Here is an 18,264-nt window from a genome sequence, read left to right as displayed (position 1 = left end):
AATGGAAACACAGGGAATCCAGGACAGATGAACCCCTCAGGATCAGTAGTGAGAGTGGTGATACCAGGAGGGTGAAGGGAAGGTGCGGTAGAAAGGGGGAACCGATCACAATGATCTACCTCTAACCCCTTCTCTGGGGGACAGACAACAGAAAAGTGGGTGAAGGAAGACACTAGACAGTGTAAGACATGACAAAATAATAATTTATAAATTAGCAAGGGGTAATGAGGGGGGGCGAGGAAGGGGAAAAATGAGGAGCTGACACCAAATGTTTTGATAATGTACAAATGCACTTGACACAATGGATGTATGTATGGATTGTGATAAGAGTTGTATGAGCCCCAATAAAATTATTTTTAAAAATAAATAAATGGAGGGGGAAAAGACTAAAAAACAAACAAAAACACCTGGAATCTAATGCTCAATTTATTTAGAATTATGTATGTACATGTGCATGTATACTGTAAAGCATCCATTTTCAATAATAATGACTAGAGATATTTCAATCACTATTAATCTCCAGCTAAATAATATCACTGATAAACTATTTAATGACTGGTTGGTGACTAGCCTGGTAATACTGACTCAAATATTTAATATCTGAACACATGAAGCATAATTTTTTTTCTTGGGTTAAGATGGTACCATCCTTCAGAAACTTGAATTTATATATAGTATATATATTTTTTTAATTTCTGATTTTGTTTTGTTTTTTCCATTTTATTGGAAGCTCTTAGAGATATCATAAAAGCCCATAGTTCAATTAGATCAATTAGTACAATTATAACTGTATAATTGCTGCCACCAGCATTTTCAAAACATTTTCTTCTTGAACTCTTCGATATCAACTTCCCTTTATTCCCCTTCCTCTCCCACCTTACCTCCCTGGAACCCTTATTATTATTTTATTGGACAGGGTTCTGTAGAGAGACAAACTAGATTGCTAGTAATTATATATAAATATATTTATAAAGATAGATATATAATTCAAGAAATGAACCATTAAATAATATACAGATAGATAATACAAGAAATTAACAGTTAAATTATAAAGCAGTGAGACACTAGCAGTCCTTCAAGTTTTGAGAGCTGCCAGTTGCCAGTCCCCTTCTGTAGAGAGAGCTGGGCTATGTATACCCAGGCAGCAAACAGCAAGGCAGGTCCCCAACTGTCATCAACTGCCAGTCCCCAGCTCCAGAGATGAACATTCCAATCGTGTGGGCTTAAAGGGACCTCAACTTACAGCGACACAGTCCACAGGCTAGGCATCCCACAGGTAGTGTACCCCTTTAAACTGAGGCACAGAACAACCAAGGTGAGGCTCACCGAGCCATTTATCCCTCTGCCCTTCAGTTAATCCTACTTGTGTTTATCGGCCAGGCTGGCACAATAAACTATAGCAATTATTATATTTTTTCCTCCATATCTTACACCTTCCAATATATCCATTCACCTACAATTCTATTGTTCGTTCCCCTCGAGTGGTTACACAGTCATCATTGCTAGCGGTTCCTCTTTTTCCTCCCCCTCTCTTCCTGTACCCTCAGGGAATCATTACTCCCTTTTCTATTTCTGAAGGGTTATCTATCTTGGTTTTCATGCCTCAAATGACCTTAATTATACAAACGAACATACGCAGGTCTCACAAAATTAAAGTGGTAAAACTAAGACCATAATTGTAAGGGGAGGAAATATTAAAGAAGTAGAAGATAGTTATGTATTTCATCAGTGCTATACTGCACCCTGCATATATCAATCATCCCTTCCATGTGGCCCTTTTCTGAGGGATGGTGCAATTGTCTTACAGATGGGTTTTGCTGAAGCATGCTCTTTAAAAGAAACAAACGTGTGGTGATGATGTCTTTACTGTGGTCCTGAAAGGTGGATACTCCTTAACTTCTAGGACCCGGTCATCTAAGGATTTTCTTCTAAACCTCAAAATTGCCTAACATCATACAGGTATATGAGATAGTTACATAATCTGGTGTCAATTTGGGACTTGAGAGGATTGAGAGTGAAAGGGTGGAGTCTAGTCTGTCAATCAAGTCACAGCCAATGAGGCCTCTGTGGGTATGCCCTACCGCTGAGGATTCTGGGAAAACTCATATTTCTTCCTTGGAGGCCAGAGACACTTTCTCACTCTGCTCATTTCCTTGGAGACTCTCTACTGACAAGGAAGACTCCCTGCAAGACATCGTCGAGAAGCCACATAGACCTACCCTGATGTAGCCAGACCCTGGATCTGGAGAAGCCACGTAGAGACCACTGCCAGTGCTGAGATGCTTACATGATTGGATCCAGAGGACTTCTGACCCACTGGCCTGTGATCGTCTTGTATTCGGTATCATTGAATGTGTTTCATGAGTCTGAAGATGACTTTATAGATTTGTATCAGATATATGGGCTAATATTGAACTTATGAGCTTGGACTGGACTGGGTTGGGATGCTTTCTTGTATAATTTCCTTTTATATAAAAATATCTCTTAAAAAATCATTTTATTGGGGCCTCGTACAACTCTTATCACAATCCATCCATCCATCGTGTGTTAAGCACATTTGTACGTTTGTTGCCGTCATCATTCTCAAAACATTTGCTTTCTACTTGAGCCCTTGCTATCAGCTCATTTTTCCCCTCCCTCCAAAACTCTCTCTTATACACAAGAGTGTCTATGATTTTGCCTAGTCTACCCAGACTAACACAGCTTGTTAATAGACTACTAGCCTTACGGAGCTTATAGGAAAGTTCCTAATTACGTATTTCTGTCAAGACTCATTAGATCTATGAAGTAAGGTTCTTGTTCGTGTTTTCATTCCCTCCAGCAGGTACAAGCACCCTTCCCTCTCTTTTGAAGCCTATATATATCCCTGACTGTTAATGATAAAGTGGGTATAGGTTTTGGGTCTTGCTTTATTCTTTTTCTTTTTCTTCCTTAATTCTTGTCAGGAGGGAGGAGGTTCAAGCTTGATGGCAGGTCATCTCCTTGAAATTCCTTCATTAGACCCTTTCATCCCCAGTAGTGCCTTTCTTATTTCATTCTGGCTTCGATAGGCTCTTCCCCTAGGTCCAGTCTTACATTCTGGCCGAGCATGGAACACGGTTTCCAAGCATTCACAGGAGGCGTGGATTTGGCAGTGAGGTCAACATACCCTTGGATCTGGTTCTGCATTAGTAAGCAAAGTGAAAGGCGGGACCCTTGGCTTACCAGTGAAACAGAAAAATGGGTGAGGGATACAGCCACCCATACTAGACCATAATTTGAGATACCTTCCACCAAAGTTTTATTATAGTACTAGCTTTGGAGTAAAGGTTTGCTTTCTCCTTTCCGGTCCTGCATCATTTCTTTAAAAGGTAAACTTGCTATTTTCCTATCATTAGTACCTCTTTGTTTAACTACTACACACACTTTTAATTGGTCTCCAATCATTTCATTGACTGCATTTTTTTTGCAAAGCAATGTATTTAATTTTTATTTTTAAACACTTTATTAGGGGCTCATACAACTCTTATCACAATCCATACATACACATACATCAATTGTATGAAGCACATCTGTACATTCTTTGCCCTAATCATTTTCTTTTTTTTCTCCTCTTTTCTTTTTTTACATTTTATTAGGGACTCATACAACTCTTATCACAATCCATACATATACATACATCAATTGTATAAAGCACATCTGCACATTCCCTGCCCCAATCATTCTCAAGGCATTTGCTCTCCACTTAAGCCCCTTGCATCAGGTCCTCTTTTTTTTTTTTTCCCCTCCCTCCCCTTTCCCCCCTCCCTCATGTGCCCTTGGTAATTTATACATCGTTATTTTGTCATATCTTGCCCTATCCGGAGTCTCCCTTCCCCCCTTCTCTGCTGTCCCTCTCCCAGGGAAGAGGTCACATGTGGATCCTTGTAATCAGTTCCCCCTTTCCAACCCTCCCCTCTCCCAGCATCGTCCCTCACACCCTTGGTCCTGAAGGTATCATCCACCCTGGATTCCCTGTGCCTCCAGCCCTCATATGCACCAGTGTACAGCCTCTGCCCTCTCCAGCCCTGCAAGGTAGGATTCGGACCATGGTAGTTGGGGGGGGGACTGCGTTTTTAAACGTCACATCTGTGCTGTGACAGTGGCATCTTTTATCTGGTGTTCTTTTCACCTCCTTTCATGTGGCTTAGCTGATTTTAAACAGACATCTCCAAAGATATTAAGTACACTTTCTCTGTGCTCTCTGACGCTCTTCTCGCCCACTTAAAATCTGCTTTCTAGTCGCTTCCTTTTACCAAAGCAACTTTTATTTTGGTCAAATTCATAACATTAAAAAGGCATGTACTAGATAGACTAGAGGATCGGGACCTCCTGAAAATAAGAAACTACGTGCACAAAAGACTTGACCAATAGAGTAAAAAGAGAACCACAGACAGGGAGGGAAAAACAATTGGCAATGACATATGAGACAAGGCACTAATCTCTGAAATGTATAGAAAACTGCAACCCTTCTGGGTTAGTCCGGGTTGACTGGAAATACAAATCCAGAGACACTCATATGTATATAAGAAAGAACTTTATATAAAAACACAATTGTATACTGAGAAAACATCCCAGCCCGGTCCAGATCAATTATGCAAGTCCGATATTAGCCCATATGTCCAATACAAATCTATAAATTCCTCTTCAGACTCATACAATACATGCAATGATGCCGAATGCAGGAAGGTAACAGGCCAGTGGGTGGAAAATCTTGTGGTTCCAGTGGCAGTAGAAGCGACTTACCACTGGCAGGGGTCTCCACATGGCTCCTCTGGCTCCAGGGCTCTAGCGTAAGCTCCATGTGTCTTGTCAGCAGAAAGATGAAGCAGAGATTCTCTGTATCTGGCCTCCAGTGAGCCATTTATCTCAGAGGCACCTCCAAATGAGGTCATCAAGCTGCGACTGACTGACAGGTTAGACTCCACCCCTTCACAAGTTGACACCAGATTATGCAACTACCACACCTTCAACAAGGAGAAGATTAATAGCCCAATTTTTTATAGGACAAAGGAGTTGAATAGTCAGTCCGCCAAAGAAGACATTCAGTTGGCCAACAAATATATGAAGAAATGCTCATTATCACCCACTACTGAGAGGTGGAAATCAAAACAAGGAGATAGATACTACCTTACCCCAGAATTGATAGCAAAGTTCAAAAAGCAGAATACAGTAAATGCTGGATGGGGTACAGAGAGATTGGAGCGCTCATACACTGCTGGTGGGACTCTAAAACAGTCCAACCACCACTGAATGTAGTATGACACTTCCTCAAATTGGGAATAAAATTACCTTATGACTCAGCAGTAGTGCTACTTGGTATATGCGCTACAGAAATAACAGCACAGACATATGCACTGCAGCACTACTCATAACAGCAAGAAGATGGAAACAATGTAAATGCCCATCCATATGGATAAATAAACACTGATACATAGACACAATGAAATACTATGCATTGTTAAAGAATCATGATGAAACCATGAAACACCACATGACATGGATGGTCTTACAGCTCATTGTGCTGAATGAAATGAGTCAAACACACATATTGTCCTATGAGACGGATGTTGTTTTTTAAAAAAACCCAGAGAAGGTTTTTCATACCACAAGACACAGTCTTTGATGGTTATGTATGGGGAGGGGGAGAGAGGAAAGGGAGACTATAAATGTTAACCTGGGTGAAGGGGCCGATAATATACTATAAGAAGATGAGGGGAAGAAGTGGGGAGGACAGGACAAGGCATTAGGAGGTTTGATACGTTGTTTAAGTTGTTGAATGCAAAAATGACAATCTAATATGTAAACCCCCACCTAATTTACAATAAAAAGTTGGGGAAAAACAAACCCAGAACCCAGGTACTTCAAAACCACGGCACATACTCTTTTCATAACTGCCTGTTTCTATTAGGTTTCTGCATATCTCACTGCCATCGAAAGACCAACGACCCCTGTGGGTTTCCAATGCAGTAACTCATCTGTGAGTAGAAAGCCCCACCTTTCTCCCGGGCATGTTTTTAACGGTGTCTGATACTTTTCTTACTTTCCTGGGGATGGCTTAAATGTTTTATTTAATTTTTGTAAATCTATAATATTGAGTCTCCTTTCTGTCTTTTTTGGGTGCTCATCAACAGATTGCCTGAATTCAGTAAGATTTTAAAAGACTGTTTATTAAACACTAGCAAGTGTACAATCCAACGTTTCTTGTTTCTTTTAATGTCATTTTCCCCAGGTTTCAGAAATAATGGAAAATAGGTTGAATATTAGAGGGAACATTGAGTTTTCTTTCCAGATTCAATGCATGTGTTTTCTATTTTTTAACTATTGGTGTCTATAATTTGGAAATTTATTAGACAGGAAATAATTGCTGATCTTTCCATTTCAAATAGTCCAAATATCCTTTAGTCTAGTAAACCCTTGAGCAGAGTAGAACTGCCTTATAGGGTTTCAAAGGCTGTAATCTGACAGAAGCAGACTGCTACAATCCCCCCCCCCCCCTCGGCAACTGGTGAGCTGAAACCACCAACCCTTGTGCTAGCACAGTAGAGCACTTAGCTAGCATGGTCTCAGTTCTCCTTGCGATAGCCCAAGCACATGGTTGATTTTATTGCTGTTGGGTGCCATCAGGTTGGTCCCAATTCACAGTAACCCTGGGTACACCAGAATGAAACACTGCCCGATCCTGCAACATCTTCACAATCGCTGGCGGATAGGAATCCATTGTTGCAGCCATTGTACTAATCCATTTGTTTAGTCTTCCTTTTTTTTCCCCACTGACTTTCTACTTTGCCAAGAATGATGTCCTTCTCCAAGCCTGGTCCCTCCTGATGACATGTCCAAGGGAGTAAAAGAAGTTTTATCATCCTTCCTCCTTTTTCTTTATTGAGGGCTCGTACAACTCTTATCACAATCCATCCATCCATCCATTGTGCCAAGCACATTTGTACATGTGCTGCCCTCATCATTCTCAAAACATTTGCTTTCTACTTTAGCCCTTGGTATCAGCTCATTTTTCCCTCCCCTCCCCACCCCCCTTCCTCATGAACCCTTGATAATTTATAAATTATTATTTTGTCATGTTTTACAATGTCCGGCATCTCCCTTCACCCATTTTCTGTTGTCTGGCCCCCAGGGAAGGGGTTATATGTAGATCCTTGTGATTGGTTCCCACACTATCTTCCTTCCACCCACTCGGTATTGCTACTCTCACCACTGGTTCTGGATTCCCTGTGTTTCCAGTTCCTATCTGTACCTGTGTACATCCTCTAGTCTAGCCGGATTTGGAAAGTAGAATTGGGATTATGATAGTCAGAGTGTGTTGTCTGGGTACTTTAGAGAAAAAAAAATCCCCAGAAATTCATGCATAAGAGTTTTATATAAACGTCAAGTGCACATCAAGAAAACATCCCAACCAGTTATACCCAAGCCCACAAATCCAACATTAACCCATATGTCTGACACCAATGCACAAAGTCCTCCTCCATCTCAGAAAACACACACAATGATGCTGACAGCAGGAGGAAAGCCGAATCAGTGAACATGTAAGCATCTCAGCATTGGTAGGGGTCTCCACACAGCTGCTGTAGCACCCAGGGCTGCATTGGGGCAGGTCCATGTGGCTTCTCCTCAGGGATGTCTTGCAGGAAGTGAGCCTTGCCAGCTGAAGCAGGAACTGGCTAAGGCAGCTGCACCCTGGTCGGACCATCAAAAAGCAAGAGACCCGAGAACTAGAAAGGCGAGGCTCGTTGAGCCATTTCTCTCTCTGCCCTTCAATTAACCTCACATGTGTTTATCGGCCAGGTTAGCACAATAAACTCTATTTTTTTTTGGAGGGGGAGTGTTAGCATTTAAGAACTAGAGGAAAGTTGTATGTTTCATTGTTGCTACACTGTACCATGACTGGCTCATCTCCTCCCTGCATCATCCTTCCTCCTAAGGAGTATTCTGGCTGTACTTCTGTCTGCCAAGAAATGAGTTTATTCCTCTGCCTTTCCATGACATATTCAATATTCTTCACCAACACCATAATTCTAAAGCATCGATTTTCCATTGTCCAGTTCATATGCATGGCTTGAGGCAGGTGCACCTTAGTCCTCGGAGTGGAATCTTTGCTTTGTAATACTTTAAAGAAGTCTCTTGAGGGGGCAGCTCTTCTCTAGTAGTATTTTGAGTACCTTCTAAATAACTCATCTTCCAGCATGATCTCAGATAATAGTCTGCTGCTATTCATGAAGTTTCCTTTGCCTTTTTTTTTTTTTTTTTTTTGAGAATAGTGAGATCCTTCTTACTGGTCTTGGTTTGAAAGTTTTTCTGAAATCTGTCCACCTCATGTGATCCTGCTGGAATTTTAAATATGAGTAGATAGCTTCTAGCATCACAGCAACATGCAAGGTACCATAGCATGACAAACTTACCAAGTGAATGATGGTGTTATGCTTTAAATGTTGACATGTTTTTAATGTTTTTGGTTTTAAAATGAACAATGTCAAACAACATTTTAATTTTTCAATTTTAATTTTCTTCATTTTAGACTTTCAAATTGTATTATTGGATACTCTTACGGTATTTGGTGGTTCCCATGCAAGAAGGGAGTCAGACCTATAGTAGTTAATATACAAACATCGGAAGAAAATACCGTATTTACACACAAAGATATAGGTAATCCTATTTCCCATTACAGTGTACCGGTTATGGGTGTGGCTTTGAATCCTGCCAGTCAACTTCTTTTTTGTCACCTGCGACAAATTTCTAAGCCTTGATTCTCATATGTGAAATTCAAGGTAATATCATACCTTTCAAGGGAAAATGTTTTGTGAAAATATTTATATTAAGCACTTGTCTACTAATTGCGCAATAAATGACAACTATTATTAGGTTTCACAATTGTTTTCTTAGTAAATGACAGTGTCACTGATACAGCAGCTTAATACTGAAATCCTTACCAAAGTACCAGTATCGTACTTTTAATATGTATTTTTTCTATTCTCTATTAACTTTTGTTCCCCCACCGCCAGCCCTGCTCTTACTGTACAATGGTTTCACTCTTCAGCTATTTGGATTGACTAGTGCGCTTTCATTCACTCATCCAAATTTGGTGAAAACTGGGGGCTCTGCCTGGATTACAAAATCGACGGCATGGCATTAAGTTTGTTTTTTTGCGGGAGGGGTTCGAATCCCAGAGCTGGGCACTGGGGGTGTACAGCGGTTTTCCAAAGTTCCTGCCCAATGGGGCGTTTACTGTTTAGGGTGCGAAATAAAAGGGCAGGGTCCCAAGAAGAAAATGACCAACAGCCTGGGGCCACCTACAGCGTGGACGCTACACCGCTAGCCGGGCAGCTTCGCAGCGGCGAGGTAGGAGGATGGGCTGCGACGACGTCCGTGGCCGAGACTACGAGTGTGGCTACGCGTCCTACGCACACGAGCTGGGACGGAAGGAGGCCCCCTGCATCCCGAGCAGGGCTCCGCGGTCCCGCGTGGGAAGCGCTCGCGCGTGGAGCGGCCGGGCCTCCGGGGAGCGCGGGAGCCGACCACGTTTCCGGCCGCGCGTCCCCTGACGGAGAGCTCCGCCCCCTCCTCTCGCCGCGCGTCGCACACGCGGAAGTAAACACCCTACGTCATCAGAGAGCGTCTCCGCCTTCCCCCGCCCATCTCCCCGGCCCGCTGGACGTGCTCGCCTCTGCTCCGGACCAGGTCTATGTCCCGGTTTCCCGCCGTCGCGGGCAGGGCGCCAAGGCGGCAGGAGGAGGGTGAACAGTCCGGCGGCCCCCAGGAAGAGCGCGCCTCAGCTACATCCATCGCTGACAGAGGTGCGGTCCGCGGGACCCCACGGGGGCCAGTGGGAGTTACGGCGTGAGGGGCAGAGGGGCTGGGGGGCCTGAAAGTCCGCCTTTGCGTGGCCCTGGAGAGCAGGTAGAAGGATGTCGCACCCTCCTTGTCTTCCTCGTCCTGGGCGAACTTTGCGGCCAACGAGCACGTTGGCTTCGTGGGGCCACGGTCCCAGACCCAAGTTGAATGAAAACACTGCTGGGGGGTAAAAGAGTGAAACCCACGCCTGGAAACGTTGTGTTCTTAAAGAGGCTCATAAAGCCTTTGTTCTCTACCCACTCACCGCCCCCCCCTCGTCGGGCCGCCAGCCTGCCTTTGGGTACTGTATGAAGGGAGCCAGTTTCCAGGAGCCAGTTTCCATGGTTACCTACCACTTGGCCTTCTGGGATATCAGTCACTCTGAACAGGGACCTAACTTGAACCATGAATCAGAAGCAAACACAGGTGTCTTCTTATTCAGCGGAGAGTTTTGTGCTGGTGTTGTTTCACATTTTGGTCCATTTCTGTGTGGAAAATTGTGTGGGTATTGTGCTTTATATGAATACGGATGTATATTGCATGGTACAAGACCTTCCTTGTAAGTTAAGTTGTCCAAGTCATGCATTAACAATTCAAGTTGTTAGATATCATTTGAAAGTTGTTCTAGGCTTATAAAGTTCACTTAGGATTTGGACATTCATGATTTTAAAGAGAATTCAGGGATTGACACTTTGCAGACTTCAAATTATGTTGTGTTTTGTTTTCAGTTTGTGGAAACTTAAGTCAAAGATATCTTTACAGTCCTTTTAATTGGTATGATTGTTTTTCTGTTATCACAGAAGAAAAAGGATGCACATCACAGGAAGGAGGAACTACTCCAACTTTTCCTATTCAGAAACAAAGAAAAAAGCTTATTCAGGCTGTGAGAGACAATTCATTCCTTATTGTTACTGGAAATACAGGAAGTGGTAAAACAACTCAACTCCCAAAATACCTATATGAAGCAGGTAATTTTACTCTGGAATGATGCTGGTAGTAGTTTCCGCATTTATTTATCAATCTTTTTAAAGATGGGTAAAACTTCTGTACTGTGCAAGCACCCACAGAAACATCTTTACTTAGTAGTATGTGAGAAATAAGAAATAGGGGACAGCAGAATTTAGACTACAATATAGCTGTTTAGTGCTATTTTGACGTTCCCCCTGCTCAAAGTAAAGCTGTTTCTTATCTGTCCCTGTCTGCTAGTCTCTTGTAGCAGCCCAGCGATGCTTGGTCTCATACATATTAGAGAAAAAGAAATAGGGGAGGGGGGGAAATGAGCTGATACCAAGGGCTCAAGTAAAAAGAAAATGTTTTGAGAGTGGTGATGGCAACAGATGTACAAATGTGCTTGACACAATGGGTGGAAGGATGGATTGTGATGATTTGTGTAAGCCCCCAATAAAATGATTTGAAAAAATAAATAAGAATTAGTGCAACTTAAAAAAAATTAGCTTAGCAGTCAGTGCTATCACTTCCTATTGCTTCCTGCCCAATTATTAAGGACACCCTTACTTTGTCTACCTTGGTTCTATGGTCTTATTTCAGATTTAAGTATTTCAGATTTAAGCCATAAAGACTTAAAATGGCAGATTTTTAACTCCCTAATAATCCCAAACGGAGAATTACAGGTAGATATTATCTGTGTAGTAGACTATGAACCATTGAGTGTTGCAGTGATGCTGAAGAGAAGAATTCATTGATGTCTGTCTGTTGCTAGCTTTAGTAATTTAGGTCTCTTCTCCAGAGCATCACCAGGTAAATATTGTTCCTTGGCTCTGTTAGCACCAAGCCTTTAGGCTGCCCTTCCCTTCAGTGTGGCAAACATCGCTATCATAAGACAAAATGATATTGTATTTGACTCATGTTAAACTAAACGTATTTTTTAATTTATGTTAGCTTGTTCAAATGCATCACCTCTGAATGCAGTGCTGGTTTATAAGCCAAGGGAAAAATGCCGTGAATTCTAAGTTGAACCCTGTGGTTTTAACAAGTAAAGGCTTGATGAAAGATGGTATTTTTAAAATCCTGCATTACTTCAGTAACAAAGGTATATTTATTTTAGGAAATGTATGGCATTGTATGGATTCCTAGGGAATATAAACCTATTAGAAGGATGGCGAAGCGTAGTCTCATGTGCTTTAGGACATGTAATCAAGAGAGACCAGTCCCTGGAAAAGGACCTCATGCTGGGTAAAGTGGAGAGTGTGAAAAAGAGGAAGATGAACAAGGAGATGGGTTGACACAATGACTCCAACAGTGGGCTCAAACCTAGTAGTGATGGTGAAGGTGGCACAGAACCGGTCAGTGTTTCTGTTGTGCACACAGTCGCTAGAAGTAGGAATCAACTTAGTGGCACCTAACAACAGTGATAGCAAACACCACCACCACCACCACCACCTATAAATCCTTGATCTACTCTTTACACTGGGCTTGCAAACAAATAAACCAGAAACCCAAACTTTATTAAAATAATACATTTTGGATGGTTTTATTTGTTATATACAATACATATATTTTGGGATGTAAATATGTTTATTTGCAGGATTTTCTTTTGATTTGACCACAAGATTTTGCTCTTAAACAAAACAAGCCAAAAAAAAACAAGAAATAAAACTAAACCAATTGCTATCAAATTGATCCCAATTTATATAGGACAGAGTAGAACTCCCCATAAAGTTTCCAAGGGAATAATCTCCTTTAGAGAAGCAGACTGCCACAGCTTCCTCTTGAGTGGTAGCTAGTGGCTTTGAACCACCAACCTTTGTGTAACAGTAGAACCACAGTAGCTCCTCTGGCTTTAGTAGAAAGAAGCAATTGTTGGCATCATTACGTTTTTCTATTTGGTTTTGATAGGGTTTTCACAACATGGTATGATTGGTGTGACTCAGCCACGAAAAGTGGCTGCCATATCTGTTGCTCAGAGAGTTGCGGAAGAAATGAAGTGCACTTTGGGATCCAGAGTAGGATACCAAGTTCGTTTTGATGATTGCAGCTCTAAGGTACTCAAAATATTTTTTGGTATTCTTTCAAATACTAAAAGCTTACTGAATGGAGTAGATAAAGTTAAGGAAGATTTTAATTTTAAAGTCTCATATTTTAAAGAAAGAAAGCCTCAGAATAGACTTAGCGTTTGTTGCTCATTGTTAATGGTTTAGTTGACATGCTGTGTATATTTTTCTTAGGATTCTCTTGTTTTATATTTTTCAGGATTTGAGCATGTAGATTAAATTTGGCATGCAGTTTAATTTGTATTCTTGAAGTTAGTGGAAATCTGACAACTATTTAAAAAAGCAAATATTTATTAAACATCCACAACTGTATTGCACTGAGTTTTAAATTGTCTTCTTTTTAGTAGTTATAATTTGTATATCAGGATTAAGAAATACTCCTCTTTGTTCCTCATTTCTGTCTACCAGTTACATTTCTCATTTGCCGTCCTCAGGAAGTACATAATGTTCTCTTTTCTTTAGTCATATTAGTGTGATAACTTAATGTCTAAATTTGGAGAAAAATTTGATTGGGAGAAGTAATGAAATTTGGCGGTACAATAACTTGTAGTGTCTTCTGTTTGTTCGTCAGGAAACAGCAATTAAATACATGACTGATGGATGTTTACTGAAACACATTCTGGGAGATCCAAATCTTACTAAATTCAGTGTTATTATTTTAGATGAAGCTCATGAGAGAACTCTAACGACAGTGAGTATTTTAATATATTGAGTTTCTATTATCAAGTAGATAGTTTACTTCTTTGGGACAGTTTTTTTATTGTATACAAAATTGCCTTTTCTTATATTTTAATCTGGTGAAATAAGAATTACCTTGTTAGAATACCGATATGTTTTAAATAACCTGACAGTTACATTTGTTTTTCTTTCAGGACATTTTATTTGGGTTGCTGAAGAAGCTATTTCAGGAGAAATCTCCTAATAGGAAGGGGCACTTGAAGGTGGTGGTGATGTCAGCCACTATGGAACTAGCCCAACTCTCTGCCTTCTTTGGGAATTGCCCAATATTTGACATACCTGGGAGACTGTATCCTGTCAGAGAGAAATTCTGCAATTTGATCGGTCCCCGAGACAGGGAAAATACAGCATATATCCAAGCGGTATTTCTTGGCATCCTTTTTTCTTTTTTTTATAATCATTTTGTTCGGGAGCTCTTACAAATCGTCTGACAATCCATCATTCAGTAATATTAAGCACACGTGTACATATGTTTCCAAACATATGTACAACATTTCCAAAACAATTTCTTTCTACTTGAACCTTTGGTGTGAGCTCCTCTACTTTTTTATGTCTCTTTTGAATCTCTGATTTAAGTTATATAGTTTGATGATTCATTTGTTTCCTTTACTATTTTAATGACAGTCTTGTTACGTCCTGGGACTTTGAGAACTTGATTTTTCTATAAAGCAAGGGAAGATAGTGATGAGGAGGAACTATATTTCCACTAGCATATTATACATGTATTTCTTATTTTAGATTGTGAAAGTGACCATGGACATCCATTTGAATGAAATGGCTGGAGACATCTTGGTTTTCTTGACTGGTGAGCATTCAGTGTCAGGTTGACAAATGGGTATGCTTTTTGAGAGCAGTATGTGGCAAGATGATAGAGTGCTGCTTCATGTTGGAAATCTAAACTCTTCTCAACTGTTGTCCTGGCTGCTTATTTTTATCTGAGTAGTTTTAGATATAAGATATATAAGGTCATGCTACACTACTATGAGAAATAGTCAGGCTTTATGTAGTGAGTATGTCTGAAACACATTGATCTTTTAGTAAAAAGATGTTAAGTAGTGAAGTATTGTCATTTTTATGGGACTGTGTTACATAGAGCTGTTGCCAGACGAAATAGTCCTGAGTGAGCGATTAATGCCGTATTTCAGCAGACATCCCACCAGCTCCTTTTCTGAGTGGTGGTGGGTGGTGCTGTGTTACAGCAGTACATAAAGTGTGGAATCCAGGTCTTTGGCAGTTTTTTGGAGGCCAAAAATAGAACAGTTAAATCTCAGACGTACGTGATTCTTCTTCAAGTGACAGCATCTTGTAACAGGAATGAATCACTTCATTGCTCGTCTTCTCTCTCCTACACTGTCAGAAGTGAAACCTAACAATCTTTGTCTTTTTCAGTGTGCATAAGTGTTTTGATTCACATCTAAAGGCAGTATTTCCACTTAACATTCCGTATGTTAACAATGAACTTTACTGAGTCTTTCTTAAAACTGTATTAACAAGATCAAAGGGTTAAAAATTATAAACATTTTCATTGCTTCGGATATTTAAATTTCATGAGAGCTTGTTATTATTATTTTGTTGTGATCACGTGTGTAGTAAAACCATGTTTAAAACTATTTTAAAAACTATTTTGTGTTCATATCATTTGGGTCAAATGAAAGATTTACAATAACTATTATGCAGATTTAATTGCTCTCCAGTTTCTTGGATTTTATTTTTGTTTTAGTTTTAAATTGATTGTGCTGTTCAATTCCTGGAGTTACTTTTCTCTCCATTTCAGGCCAGTTTGAAATCGAGAAAAGTTGTGAGCTGCTTTTTCAGATGGCAGAGTCTGTTGATTATGATTATGATGTTCAGGATACCACTCTGGATGGCTTGCTGATACTGCCGTGTTACGGGTCTATGACAACAGGTAATTCCACAGCAGAAGAGAAAATTGACTGATTTTCTAAGTATATTTTTACTTTATAGTTACAGTATTCAAAATAAAACAAACTCACTGCCATCAAGCCAATTTCAACTCACAGTGACCCTATACAAATTGAACTCTTTTTTTTATAACTAGCACCCAGACTGTGAAATCAAAACATTAACTGAATCAGCATTTCATAACAGAAGAGAATTCTATATGTGAAATCTTCACATTGCTTCACTTTTTCAAGTGCCTTGGACATCCCTGTTGTATTGTTAGGAGTGGGCTTTGTTCTCCCAGCTAAACAGAAATATCAATGGTAAATGCTCTGAAATGAAGAGTATCATTTCCTGATGTCTGTACCATAAGTCAAGCCTAATTTGCCACGCTACAAACTATAAAATTCATATCTATCCAGATATGTCTAAGGCTAAGTAAGCACAGTGGATAATTTTTCTTCTAAGGAATCTTGCATTACATAGTATGTTTTTCAGAAAGGATACTATTTTGTGATTTGAAAGAACAGGTGTAAATTCTTATTGTTAAGAAATGTGATAACATGTGGAAAAAAAAAAAAAAGAAATGTGATAAACCCCACAGGGCCAACAATGAGAGTAGAGATACTAGTAGGATTAGGGGAGGGTGGGAGGAGAAAGGGGGAATCGATCACAAGGATCAATCTAGAACTCCCTCCCAGGGGGACGAATAATGAAGAAGTGGGTGGGGGTGACGAAGGACGATGTAAGATAGGGAAATAAAAATCTATAACTTATCAAGGGTTCGTGAAGGAGGGTGGGCAGGGGAGGGAGGGGAAAGAAATGGGGAGCTGATATCAGGGGCTCAAGTGGGAAGAGAATGCTTTGAAAATGATGATGGTGGCATATGTGCAAATGTGCTTACACTGGATGAATGTACGAATTGTGATGAGAGATGTAAGAGCTCCCAATAAAAGTATTTTAAAAAAGAAAGCAATTTGAATATAATAACTATTGTTGAATGAGGTATACAATTTATATGTGAAATTATTTTATTACTGAATGTGACTCTTAAAATGAAGGGAAGCTGACCTCAACCTATTTATTTGGAGTTTGATTAGGATTAGTGGTTAAATGTTTCTCAATTTTATGTGTATTTTGGTCTAGTTGATTACCACAAAAAGTTTGAGAATCTTAATACTGACAGTAGCTATAGACCCATGTGCTATTTTTTGAAATACCTATTGTGACATTAGGCATTTACTGTAAGTATTGTAAGTACAGGTCTTTATTTTTGTATCTTCAAATGAATTCTTAGGGTTATTTAATATTTTAGGAATTCCATTGTTTATTTGCTTCACTGACTCATAGAATTTTCCAACTGATAAGATAATTCAGAATCCATTGTGGTGGCGTTATTGTTAATCCCAGTTTATTTTCTTCTACATAAATAAATAAATAATTTCATTTAGTACCAACACATTGAAAACAATGTATTTGCTAATGCCCCATTCAACATCCTGAAATCTGATATTTATACTATTAATGGTTACCTTAAATCTCATCCTCTCATCCTCCCCCCCCCACCCAGTTGTTTATATTTTGAGTTTGTGGTACCAATGATGGTCTCCTTGAAATACTGTGCTCTGGGATAAAATTTAGTTACCCAGTTCTTCCAGTTCTCTTGACCATTCTTTCTCTGAGGCTGCTTTTGTCCCTTTGCTCCCGCCAAATGTGGCTTCTGGCAAATCTGGTTTTCGTAGTACTCTTTGGGAGAGATTGGCTCGTTAGAGCCACGCTAGCTTCTCTATGGAGATTCTTGGGAATGGGCTCTCATTCAGGTCTCACTCCTGCTCTCAGAGTTCCTGGGCCTCCTCACTAGACTTTCTAGTCTGGACCTTCCATTCAAGCAAGTGGCAGCTCCTATAGGTCTCCTTTTACTTTGTCTCATCCAGATCTGTATTTTCACTGTCTGCTATAGTTGGGGCAATCGGGTAAAGTGTATGAGTGGACGGTAAAAATGTGAAGTAAGTGTGAGTCTTGTCAAAATAGTAGTGGTAGACCTTTTTTTTTTAGTTGATATGGTCAACAGATACTCAATTTAACATTTTGTTTGAATCAACGACTAATACAGATGAGGGCCTTTTAGCAATAACTCACTCACTGTCACGGAGTCCATTGCAATTTATAGGACCCCTGTAGGACAGGGTACAGCTGCCACTGAGTTTCCTGAGAGGAGAAAAGCCAAGACTTTTCTCCTGCCGAGCAGCTGCTGGTTGCAAACTGTTGACCTTGTGGTTAGTGGCCTAACACGCAGGAATAGACTTTTTATGGATAAATATGTTCAGAGAGGGCATTTCTAGTTTATGTGAAATTCTAGGATAATATACAACTTTAAAGATGAAAATTTCGTAATTTATTATTTATATGATGCAGTTTTTGTTTATCCATTCCTTCAGCAATTATTCATTGGATACTTATTAAGGATCAGACATTGTTATAGATAGTGGGGATATAGCTTTAATGAAAGAAAGTCCTTGTCCTCATGGAATTAACCAAAAACCAAACTCACTGCCATTGAGTTGATTCCAACACAAAGTGACCCTATAGGACAGGGGAGAACTGCCCCTGTGAGTTTCCCAGACTAACTCTTTCTGGGAGTAGAAAGTCTTGTCTTTCTCCTATGGAGTGGCTGGTGGTTTTGAACTACTGACCTTGTGGTTAGCTGCTCAATGAATAACCACTGAGTCATCAGGGCCCTTGAAGGTACAGT

General features: G+C 40.2%; 1 protein-coding gene and 1 non-coding gene across 2 annotated transcripts in view; both read left to right on the top strand.

Moving 5' to 3' along the window:
- The first annotated feature begins 9,636 nt into the window (after positions 1-9,636).
- The window catches only part of DHX40 (DEAH-box helicase 40), a 52,768-nt gene continuing 44,140 nt past the window's right edge, over positions 9,637-18,264 (top strand). The window contains exons 1-7 of the mRNA XM_075561508.1: positions 9,637-9,824; positions 10,662-10,829; positions 12,718-12,863; positions 13,444-13,563; positions 13,745-13,972; positions 14,349-14,415; positions 15,385-15,516. Of these exons, the coding sequence (XP_075417623.1) occupies positions 9,713-9,824; positions 10,662-10,829; positions 12,718-12,863; positions 13,444-13,563; positions 13,745-13,972; positions 14,349-14,415; positions 15,385-15,516 (973 nt within the window). The 5' untranslated portion in view covers positions 9,637-9,712. The remainder of the gene's footprint in view (positions 9,825-10,661; positions 10,830-12,717; positions 12,864-13,443; positions 13,564-13,744; positions 13,973-14,348; positions 14,416-15,384; positions 15,517-18,264) is intronic.
- Positions 10,973-11,105, top strand: LOC142460484 (small nucleolar RNA SNORA63). The gene has a single exon (XR_012786679.1). It is a non-coding gene; the product is annotated as a small nucleolar RNA SNORA63 (small nucleolar RNA).

This window comes from Tenrec ecaudatus, chromosome 10 (genome assembly GCF_050624435.1).
Source record: "Tenrec ecaudatus isolate mTenEca1 chromosome 10, mTenEca1.hap1, whole genome shotgun sequence".
NCBI classification, from domain to species: domain Eukaryota; kingdom Metazoa; phylum Chordata; class Mammalia; order Afrosoricida; family Tenrecidae; genus Tenrec; species Tenrec ecaudatus.
This window is presented reverse-complemented; position numbering and strand designations above follow the sequence as displayed.